Source organism: Gymnoscopelus braueri (assembly GCF_963280865.1).
Source record: "Gymnoscopelus braueri genome assembly, chromosome: 2".
NCBI lineage: Eukaryota > Metazoa > Chordata > Actinopteri > Myctophiformes > Myctophidae > Gymnoscopelus > Gymnoscopelus braueri.
Window position 1 is genome coordinate 63,309,620 of NC_137604.1, and position 27,706 is coordinate 63,337,325.

Genomic DNA, 27,706 nt, shown 5'->3' on the forward strand with positions numbered 1-27,706 from the left:
GGAGATTCTATAGGCTTTTTGAGTCAATCGCCAGCACTGTAGGCGGCCATTTTCAATTTAGTCAATAACTCACTTCCTGTTGAAGACTTTTTTGGGCACCCCTTCTAGGATGTCTTAGGATGACCCAAGGGACATGTATGACACATTTTATACTTTTTGGAGATTCTTTAGTTGTCTTTTGAGTCAATCGACAACACTAGGCGGCCATTTTCAATTTGGTCAATAACTCACTTCCTGTTTCAGATTTTTTTGGGCACCCCTTCTAGGATGTCATAGGATGACCCAAGGGACATGTGTGCCACATTTTATGCATTTTGGAGATTATTTTGGTGTCTTTTGAGTCAACGGTCAACAGTTTAGGTGGCCATTTTGGATTTTGTCCATAACTCACTTCCTGTTTAAGATTTTTTTGGGCACCCCTTCTAGGATGTTTTAGGATGACCCAAGGGACATCTGTATCAAATTTCATGCTTTTATCCGCCGCGTAACGATTTTTCACTTAGTACCCCCTACTCTACTTTGGGCCCTGCTCAGGAGGTAGTACTAGAGTTCTGGGAACCAAAAACTCAAAACTTATGTTTTCCTTTTTTATTTATAAACTAGCGGAAATAGCAGATCTACAAGCTCACAACACGACGGAACGTTGTGAGCTTGTAGATCCGCTATTTTCGCTTTTTTATGAGGTGTTCTTTAATGACATACCACCCCCTTCAGGGATGATTCTAGTTATAATGGATAAGTAAAAGAAAAAGAAACAATCACAGAACCCTTCGTAGTGGAAAAGAGTGTGTACCTGACTCCGTTGGGGGAGATGTTGTTGACAGGGTGCTGGTCTCTGGACAGACCCGTGTTGCTGTGGTTGATCCTGACGCCGGGGGAGGAGAACTCTGTGAGGATGTACTGAGCCTGGTGGAACGCCATCAGACACACCCCCAACAGAGAGAAACTGAAACCAAAACACACACACACACACACACACACACACACACACACACACACACACACACACACACACACACACACACACACACACACACACACACACACACACACACACACACACACACACACACACACACACACACACACACTTAGCATAATGACAATACTAATACTACAAATCTAGTAGTATAGTGATAATAATGATTAATAATTAGGTCCCCACTCCTTGGGTGGTATTTGTCACTGTATATTTGCATATACAGTGTGGTATGTGCATTTAACCATCCTAAGTATCAGGAGCAGTGGGGGCTACGGGGGCAGCGCCTCAAGGAGCAGTTAGGGGTTAAGTGTCTTGCTCAGGGACACCTTGGCACATTGCCGGGTCCGGGAATCGAAACTGTGAACTTCTGCTTCCCAGGCAGGCTCTCATAATGTTCATAAGAAACACTTCTGAACATTATGCAAAACAAATTGTGATTATCTCAAATAATAGGCTCTAAGCACAGCAGCCACATTGGAAAGATTGGACCTCTTCCTTGGTTCCTTCACAGGTCTTACCAATTATACTAAGGGTCTGTTCCATTTAGTGTATCACAGTGGTGTAAAATTTCAAAGAGCCCCATAACTCTGAGAAGGGTCCATTTGGTTCCATTTGTACACTCTTATACTGTAGAGTTACACACCCGTAAGGGGCCATTTGGAACCCCCCCAAAGAACCATGAGGGTCCCTGGGCCCTTTGAGACCCACTGGTGTAGCAGAGTGTTTCCAGTGAGCCAACACGCACACACGCCTTCATTAGTATCATTGGTAACACCTGTGAAGGCAGTAAGGAAGAGGCCCAATTTCTTTCCAATATGGCTGCTGTGCATAGAGCCTATTGTGATCAGGCGACTATGTAATAGTTGTGACAGAGTAGATAAGGAGCAGCGGTGGGTGGGTGGGTGGGTGCTGACCAGGTGAAGACGAGGGTGAACACCCAGAAGGTGTCCTCCCAGCTGGGCCCAGGGACCACCTGGGCACACAGGGGCAGCATGTGGTGAGGCAGCGTCACATTGAGCGTGAACGGGAACGAGGAACCGCGAGACGTCACCAACGTCAGGTCCCTGATCACCCAGGAGGAAGTGAAGTCTGGGGTGAACCTGATGGGGAGAGAGAGAGAGAGAGACAGAGAGATGCAACGTGTTTTAAAATGCTCTTCCTCGTAACAATAGTGAATGAATTGTCTACTGTGGTAATTTGGAGGACCTTTGTGAGTGTTTCAACTGAACTGAACTGAAAGAAGGTGAGACAGAGAGGAACACGTGCGTGTGTGTGTGTGTGTGTGTGGGTGTGTGTGTGTGTGTGGGTGTGTAGAAAGCCAGACAGATAGAGAAAGTTAGAGCGTAGGGAAGTGAAAGTGTGTGTGTGTGTATGTGTGTGGGTGTGTGTGTGTGTGTGCCGTGTTCATTTTCAGAGCGTGTTTATTTGAATGATCAATCAATCGGTTGTGTTCCACCTTGGATCAAGGGCACTGATGTAGTATACTTTAAGTTCTTATTGATTGGTATCGCTTTTTAGTATTAATGTTATTTTATCATTAAAGTCTTAGTGTTTCTCCAATTATTTGCGGGCCCACTTGCACTATCCAGTGGCGGCCAACCAGTGGGCCCCTGCCCACAGGTTGAGAACCACTGGACTAAACTGAATTACGGACATCGCACACGGTTCAAGGAAAACGAGGCGTACAGTAAGTGTGAAAGAGGAAGTAAACGTAATGTACTGAGTTACACAGTACAGTGTTTTCCCCTAGCCAGAAGCTTAAAGGAGGAGTTCACCCAAAAAATGACTTATTTTCTATCAATTGCACACCCCATGAAGCATTGAAAACATGGATTTATTTTTGTTTTTGTGGCATTCTTGAGCCAATAATTTGATGACCGGGTGTGTATCCGGTAGGAGACACAAATAATCTACTTTGTGTCTCCTACCGGATACATTAGCCAGTAGGAGACGGGAATCAAATTATTGGCTTAGGAATGCCACAAAAACAGAAATAAATCCATGGATTCAAGGCTTCATGGGGTGTGCAATTGATAGAAAATAAGTCATTTTTTGGGTGAACTACTCCTTTAAGGTGTGGGGGAGGATGCGTGGGATGCAGAAATTATTTGGCGTGCGCGTGCCGACAATTTTTGGGTTCTCAAAATGCATATTTGTGCTCAAACACAAAGACTTTTATAGTACAGGTGCACAGTAATGAGCAGGAAAATATCTGTATAGTTTACATATGAATTGTCTCCAGATTTAGGAAGACATACTTTTATTAGACCAAGTAGTATAGACAAACTGTCATACATTACAACAAAGACAGTGGTGGAGGAAGTACTCACACTTCTTACTTAACACATTACCCTACAATCACGTATATATTCATGATTAATTATTTTTCCTTTTTTTTGTTGTTGAAAAAAAAGCGGCCAGATTTAAGGGGTGGTGGCCCGCCACTGCTTAACCCATTAAGACCTGGAACGCATCTGTGTCACTTTAGATTTCTTTGGCTATTAAAAAATAGCAGATATACACACACACACACACACACACACACACACACACACACACACACACACACACACACACACACACACACACACACACAAAAGTGTTCAGGCTGGAACATAAATTTACTACTGCAGGATATTACATGTTTTATAAAGAAATGAGGATGATGATGATTTTCAAATGAATTAGTAAACAGCAGGAGCGACCAATGCGACAGATGTGAAGTGAATGATGCTTTCTTTTTTTCCCCTGCTCCCCCTCTTTTTGTTTTCTCTTTCTGGAAACAAAAATGATGGAGCTCGCACAAAAACACATTTCACCCACTGTTTTACACCTGTAAACCTGTGATGTGACAATAAAGATGATTCTGAGAGGACTTTTGGTAAGGTAACTGGCGCAAAAAACAACCTGTGGTGAGTTGGGACCGCCGAGGCTTGTATATACTGTATGCAAGAACAATGTCTATAACGTGTCTTCACAAACATATCACAACCATTTGTATTTACATGTAGTTATATAATAATACATGTGATCATGCATTATTATATAAATATATTATGGATTATGAAGCAAAAAACTTTTTTTCTTCTCCTGTTTTAATTATTTTCGAGACTTAAATTGTTTTCTTTATTTGTCATGTATGTACTTTTAATGAAAGGGTAGGCAGAATAAGCTATTTAGCTTCAGCCTATACCTTTTTTGGTCATAACTATGTAATATGTATTATTGTTGTTGTTTTTATGCGAATGGCGTATACAGTATTGTTTGTATAGTGAACTGATGACCCAAAAAAAAAAAGTGTCTGTCATCACTGCAAATTTAACTTAACTGGATCTGTTCGTTGTTTACACCTGCTACTGCTTCTGCTGAGAGCATGCCCCCCCCCGCCCCCGCCGAGAAGGGGGCGGGGCTTTGGCAGTGACGTGTCGCCGGCAGGGTTTCCGCTAGGCATTTTTTGGCCGGCAGGATTATATTTTACCGGCCAAAGAATAAATTTAACGGACATATTATAATTAACGTCACATGCGTGTTTGCACTACATACATGCACCCAACTGATCATTACACCTCGTTACGTTAGAGCTGCGCTTCTTTCCACTTTATCACAGATGCAATCTGTTCCTGTTTTTATAGATAACTAAATTATATGATCTACTATATCATGCAGAGATGTCGCTTGCCAAAAATGTAATTGAATAAAGTGGGCATGAGTGAACTGCTGCGTGACGAATACCAAAACGTTCGCTCGCAGCGGCTCGCCCCAAAACACGGTCGCCCCGGGGAAAATCTGGCGGTATTCGCCTGGTAGGGTATTCCTAAACAAACATATCAGTAAACTATGCCTAAACCTAACCTTATTCCTATCCTAATCTTAACCTCAGTAAAACTATACCTATTTCTACCCTTATCCTCAGTAAAACAAATACAAGAATACAAGAACCACTGGTCCGCCTGAAAAATGGGGGCGAGGGTGTTTTGGGGCAAGTCCTAATTACCCTGCACCACAGCCTTTCCCTGCGCAACACCGTCGCACAGTATAAACAAATTAATATATATTTTGGGCTTTACATCGATTCTCATTCAACCTTGATATGCAAAAGTAGGTTTTGTTTTGTTTTGTTAACGTGAATTATATGTGTCATGATATATGTGGCCTTGCGCGAGGTTGATTAGCCTACTTGCCTCTATAGTTGCTTTCACCAACTTTCACCACTGTATCCATTGCAGACAGACAGTCACTGTGCTTGCATAATATCCACGACCCACACGTGTTCGGGTCCCTTTATCGACAATTGGGTCCGGTTTGGTCACCTCGGAAAATCCCGGTTCTGTTTATCAACACCCGAGCGAACCACTCTGTCTAGTGTCTACTCAGCGCTGATTAGGAGGAGACACAGCTGTGTCTCTCAGCTGTGTTGTGTCGTATCAAAAATAGCAGACATAAAAGCTCACAACGCGGCGCGTGAGCGACGTGCTGCGAGCTTGTAGCTCTGAACGCGCGACACCATCGTACAACGAATAGGCTATATTCTATAACTGCAGCGCAGAGCAGGCTGTCGGAATTAAACCACACAGTCAGATCATGATAAAAACTTTAAATGATTATTTATATATATATATATTTTAATGGTTGTAGCCAACTACTTTATCCAAATAATAATATTAATAATAGGCTTAAAAGATAAAATAGCCTAATAACAGCATTTTCCCAACCGGCCACGGTGGCCGGTGGTGTTTATAATTACCGGTCAACTCAACATTTTACCGGTCAATGGCCGGTAAATACCGGCTAACGGAATCCCTGGTCGCCGGTCTGATCTACAGTATATCGTTGCTGTCGGTCAGAAACCTCTTATCTCCATATTCTAACTTTTCGTGTTTTTACGTAAAATTAACACCCTACTTGATCATACTACAGCGTCACACAAAAGCATCAAAAGTAGCAGATCGACAAGCTCGAAACGCGGCGCGAAACGCTGCGCGAAACGCGGCGCGAAACGCGGCGCGAAACGCTTGTAGATCTGCTACTTTTGCCGTTTTTGAATTTGAATCCTGAAAAGCAACAGTTTTGGACATAATGAGGTTTCCCACCCGACAGAGACGATACGGTGGAACGGACCTAAAGTGTTACTTACGCAATGGTGATCTCAGAGGAGGAGTTGTGGTCCAGACTGAAGGGGTGACACTGCAGCACCTCGAAGCCGAAGCCCTGACACTTGTACCCGTTGATGTTCATGGACATGACGGTCAGAGGAAGCTCCCCTGCGTTCTCCACCTTGAAGCTCTTCCTGATGGCGAACAGCGGCTTGTTGGTACGCAGGCCTATAGGACACGAGGAGGACAGTTTAGTAGGGTTCAGTAAACATAAGAGTAAGGATGTTTTACATATATAAAATGGTAATGATGTATCTCATATACCCTCAATTTAACCATGCAAATTGGGGTTATTGGCAAAATTCACAAACTGTCAGCTGGTTGCAATGAACAAATCAAACAAGAACAATTTAAAACATTGATTGCCAAGATTGCATTGATGCGTTCTTTCCAAAAAAAAATAAAAATATTCCACAAGGGGCGACCTAACACAGCTTTGGAATGATCGATCGTCACTCAGAGAAGAAGCAGTCGGATGTGACGTCCTTCCGAAAAACCAGGAAGCCATACGCTTCCTGTTTGGGATTTTCAGAAAAACAGCTGTAACTCAGTTTCTTTTTTTTGCATTGAAAACCTGCATTGTTTTCAGCGGACCAAGGCCCCAAAATGGCGGATCGCGGTTGGAACGTTATTGTCCCTGTGGATTCACAGATCCCTCCGACTACTCACAGGAACTTTTTTTCGTGTCTTTTTTTTACACAATGTATCTTCCACTGCGTTTCAACAATCGTTGATTTAAGGTAATTACGCTGGCATGGGGATAGAAAACTATGTTTAATATCTTGGCAGTCAATGTGTTAAATAGCTCTAATATTATAATACAAGTGGTTTCTCCATATTCAACACAAAAAAACAAAAAAAAATTCAACCAAGCATCTTTAGTACTGGACAAAGCTGTCAGAAGCTAGTGTCTGGCTATGTATCACATTTGAAGCAGGTCATAACAGCAAAAGGTTGCTCTACTAAGTACTAAAGAGGCTTGTCATGAAGGGTCAGAATCATTTTGAGACTACAGTAGTCATTGAAAGTGGAATTTTGTGTTGGAAATGGGGAAACCACTTGCTGACAGTTTATGCATTTTGCCAATAAAACTAATTTGCAGTGGGGGTGAATCATTTCGAGTGCAACCGTAACTGCAACGATATTTCTCATATAAAAAGCAGTATGTCTCACCATCTCTACACTCCATCAGAGTAGACTGGGGTACGTTGAAGCGCAGTGAGGCCCCGGGCCCTGGCAGTTTGCCCCCCACCCTGAGCAGCTCCTTGGCCCTGTGGCCCCTCACTGTCACCATGTCGAACACCGTCAGGTTGTTCCTGGAACGCAACACACACACACACACACACACACACACACTGTTAAAGGGGCGTGAAACCTTAGACTGATTTAGTAGTTTGTCTATCGGTTCAGGTTAAAAATCTACAGCGGATTAAAAACATGGCGCAGGCTAGTTAGCAGCACAGCTGCAGCTAATTAAATTAATATAACGTGTGTGTTATATTTAGGTGTGCCCATGTGCAAGCATGGACAGTAGTCAACGGTATTGTCACATTTACACACCTACAGTACGTTGAACACACCCATTATTAATTAGCTGCAGCTTGGGTTGCTTACTAATAAGTTCATCCTAATGCAGCCTGCCATTTTTGTGTAAAAAAATGCAACGTTATTCATTTTTCAAACACTTTCAAGATTCTTCAAAAATGTAAAAAAAACAAATAATTTTGTTGGCCTAATATGCGCTTTGTGAAACAGCGGGAAAGGAGCACCCCCACACACTAGCGCTGTGTTTCATTAACAATTTGCACAATATGTAGAGTTATGGTGTTTTGCCATACAAGCCAACGAGCTAAAGAAATTGCAGATCGCTCAAGTCGGCCATACCAGCCCTGACAAAAATGTGTTTTGTTTGTTTTAAAACAAACTGCCAGACGCCAGAGGGTTAACCTTTGCTTTCATGAAATCTGAGATTAGGATTTTCTGGAAGATTGAACATGCATTCTATTGCTAGTTTGACGAATAACCAAAAATAGGCTATCTACAAGCTTACAACACATCTCAGCGAGGTGTTATTAAGTGTGTTTATCAAGGTGTTATCAGTGTTATTAAGCTATTTTCGGTGCATGACACGCTTCCATAGAAGACATGCTGACTTCTACGGAATCCAAATGACTTAAATCAGTCGTGGTGACTGAGAACTTTAATCCGTGAGAAGCTGGCAGCGTGGCACAAAGTGACGTGCTGTGAGCTTGTATATCTTTGAATAGCCAAACGCTAAAATCTAAAAATGACAAAGATGCTTTACCGGTTTTAATGTTTGTAGTTTTTAACCTGCACTGGGAAAACAAACTACAAGTGTGAGTGTGCTTGTGTACCTTATGAGTAGTGTGTGTGTGTGTGTGTGTGTGTGTGTGTGTGTGTGTGTGTGTGTGTGTGTGCGCGTGCGTGTGTGTGTGTGTGTACCTGATGATGAGGATGGTGGTTGTGTGTTTGTGTTCAGATGGGGTGAACATCACTGCCACCTCTCTGCTCTCCCAGGGCTGCAGGGTCAAGCGGAGAACCCCCGAACCTTTCACCCCCTGTACGCCGTCTAAAGACTACGCACACGCACGCACACACACACACACGCGCGCGCACACACACACACACACACACACACACACACACACACACACACACACACACACACACACACACACACACACACACACACACACACACACACACACACACACACACACACACACACACACACACACACACACACACACACACACACACACACACGAAGAAGGAAGTCAGTTGGTACAGAGGGTACAGTTGAATTAACAGTACTGGAGCTACAATATATACGGTTAAATCTTTGTCATTTTCTCCCCAATTTAGACGTTTACCATGTAGTCCCTTTCACTAAAAACTTCCTGCTGTTTGATCTGGAGAGGTGAAGACAACAACATGTCTCCTCTGATAAACATGGTAAAAGGATGGTAAATGGAGCGCCATTCTCCAAAGCGCTCTACAATGTGACCATCCATGATGATCCCACCCCTTTTCCACACCCATTGGCTGCTGTTGCTATATAATTTAATTGACATTGTCAACCAGGAGATGTCCTACCAGTCTCCAGGGTCTACATTTCTCCATAGAAGAGCAAACACAGCATATGTACTAGTTATAATATACAGTAGTGTGTACTCTAACGTACAGATTGGTTAAAATAACATTCATTAAAATAAGTCCAGGTCTGTAGCTTAAAATATCTACAGACTGTACAACTGGTCTCTCCCAAAATACTCAAAACCGGACAGGCTGTAGTCAGTGTGTGTGTGTGTGTGTGTGTGTGTGTGTGTGTGTGTGTGTGTGTGTGTGTGTGTGTGTGTGTGTGTGTGTGTGTGTGTGTGTGTGTGTGTGTGTGTGTGTGTGTGCATACCACGGGTAGGCTGGTGAGTAGGCTGAACTCTGTAGTGCTGATGTTGACAGACAGAGGACTGATGTTAAACCTGTTCAGATAAAAACAACAAAAGTTTAGAAGACAAAGTGGAAACAAAGGAACTAAAAGGTCAAGTTATGCTTTGTGCAACAAGCAAGTGTAAAACCACGCGTTGCACAATGTAAGTGACTTCAAAATGACAAAAATGTATTGCTTATGAGATGCACAAGACTACGTTCACTTCCTTGTTTATATTTTATGGTAACGCTGATGACAAGTCGCAGACAGTATGGATGCTCAAAACTCCAAGTATAAATTGACCTTTAGGAGTCTGAAGCTGTATATGTATTCACATGGTAACAGCTTTTATTGGAGAGAGGAAAGTCTGCATTATCATTATCTTTTTTACCAAATAATTGAATGTTATTTTAAGGAATTTCTAGAGACAGTAAAACGTTTAAGAAAGTCAAAGAGGATTAAGAGTGAACTTATAGTGTTTGAGTACCTTCCATCTTCAGTGGAGTCCATCTCAAGTTAAGTGTGTGTGTGCATGTGCGCGTGCGTGCGTGTGTGCGTGTGCGTGCGTGTGCGGTAGCGCGTGCACGGTACCATTTAGTCAGGAGGTCCAGAGCTTCTAGCTGAGCAGGGTACTGGGACAGTGATCTGATCTCCAGTGAAAGCACTGAGGAGGTTGGGTTCTTCAGAGTCAACATCTTCACCTGCACAAGAACCAAGTCACATTTTTTGGCATGTATTGTTAACTATGTCTCTATTATGACAATGGATATGCTCTCAAAGTGTGAAAAACTTGTTTTTCTTTGAACCCACCTTGCTCTCATTCAGCGGCGTGGCACCAAAATCTAGAGGTTGATCCGGCTCTGCGGGCAGCCTGGGCCATCTGAGGACATACAATAAAACACTATTCATGTCTGATAATTGTGCAAGAATAATAGTAATATTACAACTATTACTGCTGATAATAATCCATTAGTAAACCTAAACCTAAACTATCTTATTACATGTTGTGTATCTTATTTCAACAGGCTAACCATTTTCAATTCAAGGTGTACATTTTTATTTACATTTTTACATTTATGTTATATTGCATCTGTCAATTCCTATACAGTAACTTGACTGTTGAGAAACGCAGTTCAATTAGTTGATTCTGAAATTAATGTGTCTGAAATAGGGGTGTGATAATTCATCGAACTAATCGATTTAATTGAATATAAAAACAAGTCAAGAATACAAAATAATTGATTTGGGTTTTTTCCCAAAATGTCCCTTTTTTTCTTTCAATTTATAGCAAAAATAGCTAAAAAACAAACAAACGGATTATCAACAAAAAAGACATGGTTGCAACCCTCCCACCTGCATGGGAGCTGATCTTTGTGGCTGTGCCATCGAGAGCAGAGCTCAGCGGCCAGCTTGCTGTCAACAGCCCAGGATGAAGAGGGGGATTCTGGGAGGAGAGAGCGATGCCACTGGATGCGACCTGGAGAGAGAGAGAGAGAGAGAGAGAGAGAGACCTTCAAAGCCTGATCCAATCCTACAACCTCTCCCGCTCACTCAGATCAGCGAACAGATCACACAAGAAAGCTGTCTGCAACCATCATACTGTTGAACAAGGTCTGAACACCGCCTGCCTGGAGTGTCGACATACAGTATGTGGGTTTCTTTTACCTTTCCATGCTGCACTAACTGGTCTTTGAAACGGCACCGTAACCCATTCAATTCGGGAACACATCTGTGTCATCTCAGATTTTAGCTATAAACCATTATTTTATACTTTGGCTATTCAAAAATAGCAGATCTACAAGCTCATAGCGCTTGTAGATCTGCTATTTCTGAAAAATCGTGAACATTTTTGCGAATCTATGCATATACATATATTTAATGGGAACATTTTTAACTCAAATCTTTGCTACTGGGGGTCCCTGGAACAAAATATTTTCAGATGGGGGTCCGCGGCCAAATACATATAATTTCGGGGGTCCTTGACATGAAAACGTTTGGGAACCACTGATATAGCAACATAAGTATTTTCAGAAAACTGATTTAGAAGACATTTGTAGATGTGTTCCTGGATTGAATGGGTTAAGAAACACTGTACCTGCTACTATTCTTCACCTACATATGAGGCTAATGATTCAATATAACCTGTACACCATATATGATATTCACACACACTATCTATATGTGTTTATTTGTTTGTATGAGAGATGCGTTCTCACCTGTTTCAGACATTACGAGAGGACAGAGTCTACTGCACTGTGCCTTTACCTCCAACAGCACCTCCCCCTGCTAAAGACAGACACACACACACACACACACACACACACACACACACACACACACACACACACACACACACACACACACACACACACACACACACACACACACACACACACACACACACACACACACACACACACACACACACACACACACACACACACACACACGAAGAAGGAAGTCAGTTGGTACAGAGGGCACAATTGAATTAACAGTTGGCTTCATTCGGTGCACTCAACTCATGCTATGATTAACCATGAGTGCGAACACTCCAAGTAAACTAGTTTAGAACAAAAACACATTTGTGCATTCTCTGAGTTTAAGTTGCAGAATGTCTACTGTTGAGCTATGATGAAAAGCCTGTTAATGCAGAGAGGCTGCACTTTGACCTTCAGGTCAACCAGTAGGTGTCCTACCTGACCACACAATCTAGAACTTCACAGTTCTCTGTTTTAACCCATTAAGACCGGAAAAGCATCTGTGTCATTTTAGATTTGAGCAAAATAGCATTATTTGATACTTTGGCTATAAAAATAGCCTACAAGCTCAAAGCTTGTAGATCTGTTATTTTCTTTTTATGGTAAAAATGTGTGCAAATCTATGAATTTATATATTTTTTAAAGCAAACCTTTTAACTAAAATCTTTGTTCCTGGGGGGTCCCTGGAACAAAATATTTTGAGATGGGGGTCCGTGGCCAAATACATATCATTTTAGGGGTCCTTGACATGAAAAGGTTTGAGCGCCACTGATATAGCAACATGGGTTTGTCTTAATGGGTTAAACATGGAGTCTTGTTGAGCTCTGCACCCTGGTAAACTGTTGTTTGAATGGACAGAGTTGAGCTCGTTTTGTTGCTACTTTGGGGGTAATGTCTACTACCTTGTCCATAGAGGAGTGCAGGTGCAGGGGCAGATGCAGGGCTGTGCCCACACTGGTGTCCAGTCTGAGGGTGGACAGCAGGTTGACAGGCAGGGTCTTGTTGAGGACGCGCAGGGACAGCACCCTCCAGCAGCCCTGAGGGACCGTCACCGCACCGCTGAAGTTCACCACCTGAAAGACAGGTGGCAGCGCAGTGATAACGTCAGTCACAGATAAACTGAGAAAGTCTGATACATTTTGAAACCAAAATATTACATTTGTGTTTTTAGTGTTGAGGGCAGACATCTACGAATAACAATAGTGTTATATAGTGTTTAGAGAATTTGGAAAAAAAAAACACTTCTATGTGAATTGGTTATTGTAAAACATTTAAATGAAAGATTATATTGATGCTGTCAGACAGGAACCTTGCATTTCCATAGTTTCACTTTTAAAGGTTTTTTGTAAAGTCATGCCCTAATTAATAGAGCATGACATAAAGAGTGTTGCACAAAAAGTAGCAAAAATATCCAATCTACAAGCTCATAACGCATGGCAATGGGACACATTGTGAGCTTGTAGATCGGCTATTCGCTATTTGACAAACATTTTGAAAGTGAAAGCGAAATGGATAAGTGTGTGTGTGTGTGTGTGTGTGTGTGTGTGTGTGTGTGTGTGTGTGTGGGGGTGTGTGTGTGTGTGTGAGTGTGTGTGTGAGTGCGTGTGTGTGATATAAATATAACCAGTGAAAAGTATTAATAACTGACTAAATAATAACTACATTGGATCCATTGGAACACGTTCTTTTTTCCATTTCCTGAAAAGTTTTGGACATCCAAGCGTTTCCACCCCACAGCGACGATATCAAAAATAAATGTTGTTTAATTGAAACGGTCACACAGTTATGTCTTTAAAGGGGATCATAAACTATATAAGTTTATGATAGTTACCTTGAGCAGCCCCTGGGCCCTGTGTGAGAGGCTAGCATTGGTGAGTGTGAGGGACACAGGGAGAGGGTTGGTCAGCCACAGCTCCACCTGGTCTGACCCCTTCTGTCTCACCTGGAGCACACTGGACACCTCCCACCCCAACGCCCTGCCAGGGAAGAGACATCAAACGTTCATTATTATCACTGGACACGTCCCATGCCCTAACGCACTGCCACAGAGGCATGGATTAAAGCAATACAATTTCATCACTGTAAATAAAAAAAATTACGGCCAAGTCCTAAAGTTTGATTTGTGAAACTGTGTGAAAGGATGCCCCCACACTAGCCGCTGTTTCCAAAACAATTAACACAATATGTAGAACTAGACGCGTCGCAATTCAGGGCAATTGCAGAGTGTGGTTGCGCCGACGCTAGTCGCGGGTCGCTGCCGCCGGGACAGATAGATTTTACGACCTACGGTTCAAGAGTTATAGGCCAAAACGTAAAGGGCGCTGTTATAGCACCACCATGTGGCCGATTAGTGTAATTATTTTTTCAATAATTTCGGACTAAATTATGAACCTCCCTTCAAAGTCTTTTAACTGTAGCACTTACGGTTTCCGAGATTTTTTTTTGTGATTTCTGGCATTTTTGGTAAAACGGTTCCCTCCCACTAACTTTGGAAGCCATTTACGGACGAACGGTAAGGACTATCAAAATGCCGTTTGGATATGTTTATCGCATGGGCCCAGAGATCATGTGTACCGATTTTTTACATAGGAAATTTGGACACAATTTGTGGGAGGAGGAGCTAAAAGTGTGTTTTGAACAAAATTCAAAATGGCGGAAAATCTATCCTGACACAAATGCGTCATGACCCAAGGAATCTAGGGGAAAAAAGATTTTTATTTTACAACCTACGGTTCAAGAGTTATAAGCCAAAACGTAAAGTGGGCTGTTATAGCGCCACCATGAGGCCGACTGGTGTAATTATTTTTTAAATAATTTTGGACTAAATCATGAACCACCCCTCCAAGTCTTGAAACTCTAGCCCTTACGGTTTCTGAGAAATAAATACTTGAATGGGAGTTTTTTCATTTTCCCATGAAAGTGGATGGGGAAGTTTAATGCACTAATAAATCAATATCAATTAAACTATGTAACCAATCTCTTAGCAAAATACAAGCACACGATTCCCGGTGAAGCCGGTCATTTTGACATATGGCACTAAATTGGGAAAAATAAACTGTGGGAGGAGATGCGGTTGAAAATAAACCGCTAGGGCCTCTGGAGGATAACAATAGTCTGGTTGCCCTGTTAGGGCAACCACACTAATGATGATGTTTTAGTAATGCTGTTCCTGCTGTTCTACATACCGTCATCCAGGTGAAGAAATCACAGATTGAGGCTTTAACTTTAGCTTTTATGAAATATCTGAGACCATTAGGGTTTTATGGAAAATGCTTCTAAACATATTGCCGCATTGAGAGCATTGGTATAGGCATAGGCAGATAGGCATTGTAGATCTGCTATTTTCGCTGCGCAACATGCTTCCAAAGAAGACATTTTGGCTTCTATGGAATCCAAATAACTGAGATCAGTCGTGGCGACTGAGAACTTGAATCCATGTGGAGGAGAAAACAAATGCACATTACTAGTCTCTTAACCATTCCCAAAATAAATACCATATCAGTAGGTGGCAGGGCATTCTCTTACCAAGCCCCACTTCCCAATCCATATTTTGAGAGTCTATAGCTTTGAGAGTCATGTGTGTGCATATGAGTGTAATGTGTACATATGGTATGTATGTACATTGCACTCATGTTTACTTACTGTTACTTATTATGTGCGGTTGAATGTAAAACTTTGCACTCCTTGGTTTTAATTATTGTTGCTTTTATTATTGTTCTGTTTTTATGTGCAGCCCTGCGTGTGCGTGTGTGTGTGTGTGTGTGTGTGTGTGTGTGTGTGTGTGTTACCTGTGTGTAAATGTATTGGCTGTGTGGTTGTCCAGGATCTGTAGGCTGATATGAGTAGAGCATCTTCCGCTGTTGCCAGGCAACGCTCCTGCAGATGACAGTGATTGGCCGTTATTCATAGAAACAGTTTCACACAAGAGTTTAATACTGTACGTTCATATTATATCGTTGGCGTCGGGCAGAAACCTTGTACATTCATAATTCCAATTGTTACGATTTCACAGCGCGTCGCAAACTGTTATTTTCACTATTATGTAACACATGTGTCTGTGGGTTTTATAAATATTGAGCCAATGAAAAGTATTTACAAAAGTATTATCAAAAGCTAATAACTCCATTGGATCCATTGGATCACAGGTAATTTTTTCCCATTTACTGACATGCAACAGTCTTGGACATACAAGGTTTCCACCCCACAGTGACGATGAGATGAGTGCACTTCAAAGCTCTGCTGTTATCTCTGTAATGATTCATGAGGTCATCGTGGTGTTTCTAATGACTCATGAGTTAGTATTAGCTTGTGATGAATCAGGAGTTAGTTGTGACCAGAGCCATATAAGGAGAGTTGCGTCACCTCCGTTCACTTCATCGGGTCAGTCTTCTACAGAGCCTTCTATAGGCTCTATATGCACAGCAGCCATATTGTAAAGAAATTGGGCTTCTTCTTTACTTCCTTCACAGGTGTTACCAATGATACTAATGAAGGCTCTGTTCCATTTAGTACATTTAGTGGTTCTCAAACTTTTGAATTTCAAGGACCCCATAACTCTAAGAGTGTACAAATGGAACCAAATGGACCCGTAACACTCTCAGAGTTACACACCCGTAAGGGGTCATTTGGAACCCCCTCAAGGAACCATGAGGGTCCTTGGACCACACTTTGAGAACCACTGGTGTAGCAGAGTGTTTCCAGTGAGCCAACATGCATAATATCAGCACCCTGACTCTGTGTGACCAGAATGGAACAGAGCCTTAATTAGTATTATTGGTAACACATATGGAGGAAGTAAAGAAAGAGGCCAATTTTCTTTACAATATGGCTGTTGTGCATGGGGCCTATTGGTGAATAGTGACAAAGCCCTGAACCAGGAAGTTTACGGAATGCACTGGAGTCTATATGAGTGTTTGTCACTATTTTGAGTTTACATGAACCACGTGACCGGCGCTGTTTCCTGCCCCCGAGGTGACACAACTCTCTAATACAAAGCGCTGGTTGTGTCTGTACCTGTGCAGGCCAGAGAGGCCACCTGTGTGAAGTTCTTGGCTTCAGGTTTCAGAAGAACCTGTTTGAAGTCCAGACTGGCGTCCACCTTGGACAGCACCGACATGTCCTGAACACAAAAAACGGAAATTAAAGCTATTATACTGTATACTTTGCATATTTTCGGCGAAGAGACTTACTGTAGAGGTGGGGTTAAAAAAAAGAGCAGACCAAGTACAGAGCCAACTCCAGGTCAGTAAATAGGGTTAGATAGGGTTTGATAGAAGTACGATAGAACAGTGGTTTTCAACCCTTTTCATTATCAAGGTCCATTATTTATGGACCTTATCATTTGATGAGATGTAGGCTTTCAGACCCAAGACTTGGATAAGATTTTGCCCACCATTCCATAGGAGAGATAACAGGCAAACGTTGATCAAAATTACAATTCTTCTACATTCTCTAATTGTGTGACTTCTTGTAAATTAAGTAATGCAGATGTTTAACAATAATTTTATTTTACACTCTCAAGAGTTAAAGATCTATAAAGGTCCATTTGGTTACCAACTCTCCATCATTTAGCTGGGGAGCACCTGGAACCCCCTCAAGGACCACTGGTGGTCCCCGGAATAAATGAACTAATGCTGAGTGCAGGAGCACAGTGAAAGAGCGTCTCACCTTCACATAGAGCTTCCTCCCTCCAGAGTTCAGCATGAGCACACCTATCTTCAGCTCCCCTGTGGACACATAGAACAAAATGATGAAAAAAAGCCCTAAATGTTCTTTACACATACTGTACACCAGGGCTACTCAACTTAAGATGGCTCAGGTGCCACTCAGCAAAATACCAAAAGTCCAAGGGGCCGCCATAAAAATGACGGTCCTATTTTGGATTTTTCGATTTTGTAACGCACAAGAAAATGTACATTTTGACATCATATTCTTTTCACTGTACCAGTTTATTTTGTGTTGTGTGTATGTCCAGTGGCAGACACCTATCCTGGGCGCGCGGCAAAGCCGCGCGGCCGGAAAAATTTGGGGGTCAAACCCCCCCAAAAACCCGAAATGCATAGAAAACTATGCATTATACCTGTAACAATTGACGCACCTGTATGTATGTCTGTCTGTTAGTTTTTGAAAAAAATATTATTATTTTTTGACCATGAGGGGGCCGCCAAGACGCTGCGATCGGGCCGCATGCGGCCGCGGGTTGAGTAGCGCTGCTGTACACACTAGTCTCTCGTAGCCAGACGATCGGAGATCCCTGCCTACCGATGCCCATGCCAGGTTTTGGAGAGACCTTAGACCACCGATTACTGATGTTTTGACCCATATTTTGTAAAGAAGTGTTACATTTTCAAGTATGTATGCTTGTAGATCTGGTATTTTTCTGAAATCTTTAGCCTATAACAACAATGATTTTTAACGACAAAGTGGTTATTTTTGTAATATCTGGGGTTTTTTCACATCGTTTTAGCACATTCATTGAAAGCTTGTAGCCTATTTTCGGTGCATGACTTGCTTCCATAGAAGACATGCTGCATAGAAGTCTATGGAATCCAAATGACTGAAATCAGTTGTGGCAACTGAGAACTTTAATCCATGCATATCAGTAGGCAGAGATCTATGACCAAGACTAACGGAGGTCGGACAACCAAAAACCATACAGACGGAGGGTCTTAAGATCTCTGAATTCATCAAAGCACCAGAGCGTTGTTTATCTAAAGATCAAAGTTAACATCAGTCACGATAAAGCAGGAAACGAGAAGAAGCTCGTTAAGAGCAGTTCTTTACATCACAATGTAAACAGCATGTTAATGTGTCTGAGCGATGGCTGCTGATGATACTGGTGAGACTGGAGACTCTGGACACAAAAAGGTACATTATGTACAGATAAAAGGAGCACAGACAGACAGACAGACAGATACAGAGATTTGGGGATTAATAGATATTTCTGGACCACCGCTGGACGCCCACCGACGTCCCGCTCCACACATGGCACCCTCGGGTCCTCAGCGATACATGCGCCAAGTTTGATGTCGATCGGTTGGACGGTTCTCGAGAAATTGCGGGGGGCAGACACGCATGCAGAGATTCCGTGCATTTACAGATAATTAGGAAGCCACCAGCTGATCTCCAGTCAGCGCCAGGGGTTAAAAAGGTTTATATATTGGATAGGATTATTATTAGGAACCCACCGGCTGATCTGGGGTCAGCGGCGCTGGGCACTGCCAGCAGCAGCAGGATGTGTTCGGTGACATAAGGTTTGAGCTTGTCCAGGTGCGTGGGGGGGTCGCCTCGCTCCGACAGGTTGATCTGGAGACTGAGCTGCTGCTCCTCCGTCTGCAGACATGAACCCTGAGGGTTGAAGAACAAACAAGAACAATACATTTCACTGACAAACACTCAACAGGGACTCGCGTTCTTATCTGCTCGGAGAGCAGTGGTTCTGAATTTTTTTCATGTCAAAGACCCCCAAATGTATATGTATTTAATTTGGAAGCCGGGGGGGAGGGTGATATTGGGGAGAAAATGGGTAAAAAAAAAGTATTAAAAAAAAAGCAAACCTACAAGCTCACAACGCATCACGCCATGTTGGTCGTCTATTTTTGTGCCTGGGATTTTTCAAAAATAGCAGATATACAAGCTCATGCGCTATGAGCTTGTATATCTGCTATTTTTGAATAGCCCAAGGTTAAACAGGGTTAAGTGGTTAAACCGATTTTTATGCTATTTTAACTTAATTAAGCTGGGGACCCCCCTGGAATCCCCTCAAGGACCCCTGGAAGTCTCCGGACCCCACTTGGAGAACCACATAAGACTTTTCCTGAGTTATACTTAATTGCATGCTGGTGTCACATACCCGAAAAAAGCAGTTATATAAGCTCACAACACGTCACGGCGCGACGTGTTGCAATATGGAGTTTCTGCCTGACAGCAATGAATTGACAGCAATGAGAGTAGATTTTGCAGACTGGAGGAATTCTACATCATTATCAGTAGCACACAATAGTAGCACACAATCACACACAATAACACACAATAGCATTGTCTGTGAAGAAATGTAAATGGCAGTAGACAATATTTTCCTTTTGAATAATTTATTCAGCTTGACCCAATAAAACCGGCAACGCATCTGTGTAAACACTTAAACCATTATTTTATACTTTGGCTATTCAAAAATAGCAGATATACAAACTAGAGTTCTCAAATTCTACCCGAACCCGACCCGGCCCGACCCGACGTTTTCGGGCCGAGCCGGGCCTCAAAAGTATGCTAATTGGTCGGGCCGAGCCGAGCCTCGGGCAAAAAAAATAAATAAAAAAAAAAATGTTTTAATGATTTTTTATTTATTTTTATAATATATTTTTGAATTCTGTTCTGTCTGAATGTGTATTTATCTATTATGAAGATGGCGCTGACGGCGCTGACTTACTGGCGTTAACTTGCACTGTGCTGCTCAAGCTCACTGAGCCAGCAGCAGAGTGAGAGAGAGTAAAAAAAAAGCGATTCTGGGCGAGCGTTCCGGTGGTAAACAGAACACTCGCCCCAAAACACACTCACCCCCATTCATTTCGCAGACAGAGGCCGCCGGATTAGACCCGGGGCGAGTGTGTTTGGGGACGAGCGTTCTTGTAATCCATTGCCGCATATGTAGCCATGGTTCACATTCATGTTTCAGGGCTACCGCATGATGCATCCATATCAAGGGCCCTTTTAATACAAAAACCCACTGCAATTTCGGTCTACAGTACACCAACCTTCAACAATCTATCTATACAATTGGGAAACTGGCTGAAAGGGAGGGAAACTGGCTGAAAGGGAGGGAAACTGGCTGAAAGGGAAAAAAAACTGCGCACTGCGCATGCGTATGCGTGGAGTGAAACCCAACACCACGCAGCTGCTTTTGTAGGGCACGTTCGAAAATACAGCACTGAGCGCACTGGCCAATACAAACTAATAGGCGAGTGTGCTCCGGTGCGTAATTTCCGAACGCACCCGTAATGTCCCCACACAACACCGTCGGCATCTGGGTTGCCACGTTTGGGGTGACAAGCACACAGGTCAGTGTTGCCAGATGTGCGCCAGAAACAAGCAACCACCTTCATGAAAAAAAAATAACAGCCGATGGGGTCCGCGATGTTTCACGGGGGTCCGCGATGTTTCGCGGGGGTCCCAAGACTCCCAGGGGGTCCGCGGACCCCCTAGAAGTAAAATTATTTAAAAAATAATAAAAACTTTTTTGGGGGAAATATCTTCATGAAAAAAAAAAACAGCCGATGGGGTCCGCGATGTTTCACGGGGGTCCGCGATGTCTCGCGGGGGTCCCAAGACTCCCAGGGGGTCCACGGACCCCCTGGGAGTAAAATTATTTAAAAAAATTAAAACACTTTTTTGGGGGACATTTCTTCATGAAAAACAAAAAACAGCCGATGGGGTCCGCGATGTGTCACGGGGGTCCGCGATGTTTCGTGGGGGTCCCCAAGACTCCCAGGGGTCGCGGACCCCCTGGGAGTAAAATTATTTTAAAAAATTTAAAAACTTTTTTGGGGAAAATTTTTATCCCACGATTTTTGAACCCCAAAATAAGCGAGCCCTCGCTTATTTTTGCGCGGACGTAATTTGTTTGGCATTGTGGTGAATGTTGTGTGTGCTGCTGATGTTTGTTGTGTGCAGCTTAATGTCAGAGTGTTTGTGTTGGAGCGCCTCAGTGCGGCTGCAGAGTTCATGTGCAACATCTTGCATGTGTGGCTGTGGCTTTACAGTTTTCCTTCGCCGTGTCTGTAGGTCACGGCCTGGAGACCCCAGGGTCTCCAGGGACCCCTAAGGGGGGGGGGCCGAACCCTCTGGGTATTTTTTTTTTTTTTTTAATCCCATGATTTTGTACCCCCAAACGAAATTTTCTTTGGGGGGGTTAGGGGGGGGGGTACTAGAATTCTGCCCGCGTAGCGGGCAGAACTTCTAGTAGTGTACATTCAGTGGTCAGGTTCGTTCAGAAATCAATTGAAGAACGCAGGAGCGAGCTTTCCATATATAGCCACGCGCGAGAACGTGCATACACGCAGTACACTACACATGTGTCGTTGTTGACGTTGTTGGATGGTTTTACCTTTAATTTGAAGGTTTAACAGGATGTGCAATGTGTTTTTGTGAGTTAAGATAACTGACCGGCGTGCTCTATGCCGGCGTGCTGTGTTAAGTTACACAAGTGGCAGAAACGGTGCTTTCTGATTTTCACAATACAATGTAATCCACCCGCGTTTAGTTCAGTATTATAATATTTTTCACCCAACGCGTGTAAACTTAAGCTAATAGGTTAACAACAGTCTCGAGTCGGTCTCAGACATTCAGGGGGGGCGGGACGACGACAAAGACTCGGTCGAGAGAGGCAGAGAAATGCAGACGATGCATTGCATTGCACAGAGGTGTGTGAGCAAGACAAGGATTTAACTTCATTTAAATCAGCACAGTGTAAGCACAGTGTAATTAATGTCAGTCAGCGCCATCTTCATAATAGATAAATACACATTCAGAACAGAATAATAATATTAAAAATATATATTTTTAAATATATATATAAAATATTTTTTTCTTTTTTTTTTCCCCCTCGGGTTTTTTCGGGTTTCGGGCCTAACATGATGGAAATAGTCGAGTTCGGGCCGAGCCTCGGGCCGGCCCAGTCGGGCCCAGTTAGGGCCGAGCCTTAATTTTCAGGCCCGTTGAGAACTCTAATACAAACTCATAGCACGGCACCGAGTGCCACAATTTGAGCTTGTAGATCTGCTATTTTTTGAAAAACTGTGAAAATGTGTGCAAATCTTTGAATATATATATTTTTTAAAGCAAACATTTTTGCTTCTGGGGGGGGGGTCCCTGGTACGAAATATTTTCAGACGGCCAAATACATTTTGGAGGTGAAAACGTTTGAGCACCACTGATATAGAAACATACGTTTTTTTCAGAAAACTGTTAGGATTTCGAAGACATTTGCAGAATCGGAACATCAGAACTTAACCCATTCAATCCGGGGACGCATATCTGTCATTTTAGATTTCTTTGGCTATTCAAAAATAGCAGATATACAAGCTTGTAGATCTGTTATTTTTTTTGAATCGTGAAAATGTGTGCAAATCTTTGAATATATGTATTTTTAAAGCGAACATTTGTAACTCAAATCTTTGCTTCTGGAGGTCCCTGGAACAAAATATTTTACAAAGGTTCGCTTTAAAAATATATATCTAAAGATTTGCACACATTTTCATGATTTTTCAAAAATAGCAGATCTACAAGCTCATAGTGTGGCACTGGTGCCACACTATGAGCTTGTAGATCTGCTATTTTTTTTAATAGCCCAAAGAAATCTTAAAATGACACACAGATGCGTTCCCGGTCTTAATGGGTTAAAATAATTATGTTGGCAGAAGTAAAGGGAGCAGGTGTTCATCGCAGACAGACAGGCGTGTGGAGATGTCTCCATCCCCACCAGGCTTTTCATTTGCTGCTCTCTGTGGGCTTTATAATGAACCTGTCCTGATGGCGCTGCGCTCCCAACATGACGCAACACACAAGCCCAGCTGCCTGTCCCCCTGCTCATAGAGTGTCATGTTTGCACAGACACACAAATCTAATTGGTTTAACCATCTGAACCCCAGCTTCCCTATTCTGCAGTGGTTGGAAGAACTACTCTGATATTTTACTTTACGTAAAAATAGCAATACTACAATATAAAAATACTCTGTTAAGTATTGGCATTAAAATACGTTAAGTACCAAAAGTAAAAGTACTAAAATGTTTGAAAATATCCTATGTATAAAATAGGGCTAAATAGCTGGTTAATGTAATGTATATACTAATAATTCGTAACTAGTAAGTAACTAATGTTTTCAAATAATTGTAGTAGAGTAGAAGTACAATATTTGCCTCTGAGATGTAGTGGAGTAGAAGTATAAAGTGTTGAAAATTGGACATACTCCAGTAAAGTAAAAGTACCTCAAAATGGTGAGTACATGTACTTAGTTACTTTACACCACTGCTATTCTGGGGGGGGGGGGATCGCCAAAAAATAGCAGATCGGGTACTAATATATCGGCTATTTTTTGGCAAAGAGATTTGGTGTAGACGGGTGAAAAAAGCGCTCCAAGTACGGTTCTAACTCAGGTGCGTTTGACTAAGAATGGAGGGTTTAATTGGTTTAATTCAATCCTCTGAGGGATGTACAGGAAACAAGGTGCAGGGAGACACCAGACAGACGCTGTGGTGAGTCCCAGCAGGGCAGGCTAGGTGTGACTCCATGTGTATCAGAGGACAACATGTGGTTGTCTACATCCTCCGTGCTTCCCAAACGTGGGGGTCCCCAAACGATTTTGGAAGGGTCCCCAGATGATTAGCTCAATGTGCAACATAGTGTTCTCACTCAACAGTATACAAACAAATCCACTTAATAGACAATTAAGTGGAGCTGAGATACCAGTGTGCAGATTGTATTTGTATTTTTTACTGTTGATCATTGTTTATCCAGCACCTGGATGAGAGATTGGATGTGCATGCATTAACTCTTTCGTTGTCTACAACACTCCCCACACCGAAAAGTAGGGCTTGTCAGTGACAGGGAATATACATACACACATGTGGGGAATTGAAAATGACTAAATTGGGAGAAAAATAAAAGAGAGAGAGAGAGAGAGAGAGCGAGAGCGATACAGAGAGAGAGAGAGAGGAAGAGAGAGAGAGAGAAATACAAACTATAACTCTAAACTATACTTTATATCTGAACTATAATATCGTTGATGTCGCGTATCTCCATATTTAAACTTTTTTATTTGTAAATGAATGTCCTACATCATCATATGACAGTGGCATGCAAAAGTAGGAATAACATTCGATCTACAAGCATCACATTGAAACATTTTTGAAAGTGACAGTGGTTAAGCGTGCCTGTGGGTTTCGTCCCCTGGTGTGACTATTCTCGTGGCAGACCCCTGAACAGTGTCTGTGACAAGTTTGGTACAGATTGGAGAAACGGAGCGCTTGTGGGCCCTCGGGCCCCTGACTGGGCACCTGTGGGGCCCCTGGTGTGATTATTTTCATGCCAGATCCCTGAACAGTGTTTGTGTCAAGTTTGGTGGAGATTGGAGCAACGGTGTGATCAGTATCTATGTACAGTAGTGTTTATAGGGACACGGTACGTACCTGAGGACTATTAAATAAAGTCTTGGTGTGATCAGTATCTATGTACAGTAGTGTTTATAGGGACACGGTACGTACCTGAGGACTATTAAATAAAGTCTTGGGTAAGCTGCACTCCAGGACCAGACCCAGTATGGTGACGTTAGACGCATCTTCCTGTCAACACATCAACACACAATCAGTTACATTAAAAACAGTTACTTTCCTCCTTTCATGCAAGCAACACTCTCCACCCAGCTTTACCAGATGGATTAAAGAGACTGTATTTCTTGACACTAGAGAAAATCAAATTCACACTTAAAAGGGTCTGTTAAAAGATTCAAGGAGATTTGGAACCCCTTCCTTGACGTTTACGAGAGTTTACAGGTGCCACTTAACGAGGAGACCTAAGTGGAAGAAGTACTGGGCGAGACAGCAGGGTTCCCCTTTCCCTCTTTCAAATCCCTTCCCTCTCTTCTTCCTTTTCTTTTGCTTTCCTTTTCCTTTACTATTTTACTCACATTTTCTTTTTCCTTCCTTTTCTCTCTTCTTTATTCTGAATTTGTTTTTATTTGTGAGTTATATAAAACAAGATCATTGTTTCAACAACATATACATGTATATTTTGGATCTGTCCTGTTACAGCTTTGTATGTTTATGACAAAATTAAAAAAAAACTGTTAAAGAGAAAAACAGTGACTGCGTTTACCCTAATACTCCACCTACTATATATTCAGAATGACAGCTCACTCACAATAAAAACATCAATTGGAAGAAAATATTCAGATCCAGTCTGATCAGAAGGATGTTTTATTCTGGTTGAGAGAGGTGGTATAAACCTTTTGATATTCAGATCAACAGGAAAATGTCAGCATGTAAACACTTATTCTGATCGTTTCTCTCTGGGTGGTTGGGTCTCTTGCTAGAAAATCAACAGCCAAAAAAGACCCCAGGCAGAAGCACTTTGTGTGAAATGTCAAAAGTAATATTCTGATTAAATGCTTTGAGGCATGTAAACTAGTATTACTTTTATTTATTACACAGCTTGGCTGAATGCGTAATTCTGATTGGTCAATCACTGAATTCAGCGGTGTGTTATTATTTCTGAATAATGACCGCTGAGCTCTATAACAGACTGCTGCGCTGCTTGGTTTTGTGCCGTACCAAACATGGCAGCCATGCATGTAAACAAACAAACGCACAATGTCATTTACAGCTACACATTGCTCTCAAGAATGTTTTTGAAAACACTTCCCGGTGTTTTCCGAGGCGACGCGTTGCACTGGACGCACCTGTCATAAATTAATGGACTGCTTTCATTACCAATGAAATCCTTTGTTTTGGGTCTACAGGGTCACAGAATGCATCCTGTTCACAGTTCAAGCAGCATCAGTGATGTCATGTGCAGGAGTTACCAACTTTTCAACTCCAGACCCAATAGATAAATGTGATGTCTCCCCTGGACCCAAACTAGTGAAAATAGCAGATCTACAAGCTCACTACTTCTTACACTTTTTTTTAATTTTTTTAATGATGATAATAATTAAAAAGCAAATAATACAGTTAAGGTATATTTACTCGCGACCCATAAAACTGGGAGTGGCATGCAGAGGGGCATTGTGGGTAAGAAGGCAGTGGTTCGAGGTGATTATGCACTGGGCTGAAGCCATAGAGGTATAATATAACTAGAGGGCGGATTGCCCCGCCCCCAGCTATCATTTCAATGAATGTGCTCAGTGGCGTTTTGAAGCACCCGGAAACCTGCCGGAAGTAGAATTATTGGTTCGATTTTGTATCCCCATAGAGTTATGAGCATGCGCACTAGTGTCCTTTTTGCGTTCTACGGCAGCCCGTGTGTCAAAGATTGAACACGAGATATTTATTAAATACACTCGGAGATGCATATTTATATGTAAATGCATATGTATGTATGTATAATATGTTTACATATTTATATGTATAAATATAAATATCTCTCAGTATGTTTTGCGTGTGCATGTATTTCTCCCTGCCTGCAGTTCCAGCTTTGGCCACTGGGGTGGCAGCTTCAATGTTTCTCAGCAACTCTGGGGGCTTGGCTGAAGCTTATATTGTGTAAATGCCACCCTACTTCCTGTTTGTGGAGGTCTCCACGGAGACTGCGGCTTCTCTCAAGACGCGCCTCACTCTCCGCCTCCTGTTTGCTTTGGAAAGTGTGTGTGTGTGTGTGTGTGTGTGTGTGTGTGTGTGTGTGTGTGTGTGTGTGTGTGTGTGTGTGTGTGTGTGTGTGTGTGTGTGTGTGTGTGTGTATTACTGTACTTGCAAGGGCCAAATGTCAATGAGTTTGAGAAATAGACGTTGTGAGGACCATTTTCCTGGCCCGGATGTTTATATGGTTAAAAAAAAAAAAAAAAATTTAGAGTTAGGTTTACAATAAGGAAAAGACTCAGGTTGAATGTCATGCACAGAAAATAACTGATCTGCAAGCTCACAACGTGAGGCTTTGTGAGCTTGTAGATCAGCTGTTTTCGGCTTCAAGGTTATAGGTAAAAAAATGGGAATACATGTTTAAACATGGATGGCATTCATAAAATCCCTCTCCTAAAATGTTGACATCCTCACAAGTATACTAATACGTGTGTGTGTGTGTGTGTGTGTGTGTGTGTGTGTGTGTGTGTGTGTGTGTGTGTGTGTGTGTGTGTGTGTGTGTGTGCAGCACACAGGGGCGTGT

General features: G+C 42.4%; 1 protein-coding gene across 2 annotated transcripts in view; it reads right to left on the reverse strand.

Annotated features, from left to right (window-relative positions):
- tmem131l (transmembrane 131 like) overlaps positions 1-27,706 on the reverse strand; it is a 98,634-nt gene that overhangs the window by 23,700 nt on the left and 47,228 nt on the right. For both annotated transcript variants that reach the window (XR_013932035.1, XM_080412845.1), the window contains exons 8-24: positions 25,096-25,173; positions 19,029-19,188; positions 17,509-17,567; positions 16,855-16,960; positions 15,630-15,717; positions 13,673-13,817; positions 12,744-12,914; positions 11,800-11,869; positions 10,937-11,060; positions 10,394-10,463; positions 10,175-10,284; positions 9,566-9,635; positions 8,599-8,732; positions 7,309-7,451; positions 6,117-6,303; positions 1,897-2,082; positions 794-946 (exon numbers count right to left, since the gene is read on the reverse strand). Coding sequence is in view for 1 of the 2 variants with exons in the window: in XM_080412845.1 (XP_080268971.1) it covers positions 794-946; positions 1,897-2,082; positions 6,117-6,303; positions 7,309-7,451; positions 8,599-8,732; positions 9,566-9,635; positions 10,175-10,284; positions 10,394-10,463; positions 10,937-11,060; positions 11,800-11,869; positions 12,744-12,914; positions 13,673-13,817; positions 15,630-15,717; positions 16,855-16,960; positions 17,509-17,567; positions 19,029-19,188; positions 25,096-25,173 (2,054 nt within the window). In the remaining variant the exon portion in view is untranslated. The remainder of the gene's footprint in view (positions 1-793; positions 947-1,896; positions 2,083-6,116; positions 6,304-7,308; positions 7,452-8,598; positions 8,733-9,565; positions 9,636-10,174; positions 10,285-10,393; positions 10,464-10,936; positions 11,061-11,799; positions 11,870-12,743; positions 12,915-13,672; positions 13,818-15,629; positions 15,718-16,854; positions 16,961-17,508; positions 17,568-19,028; positions 19,189-25,095; positions 25,174-27,706) is intronic.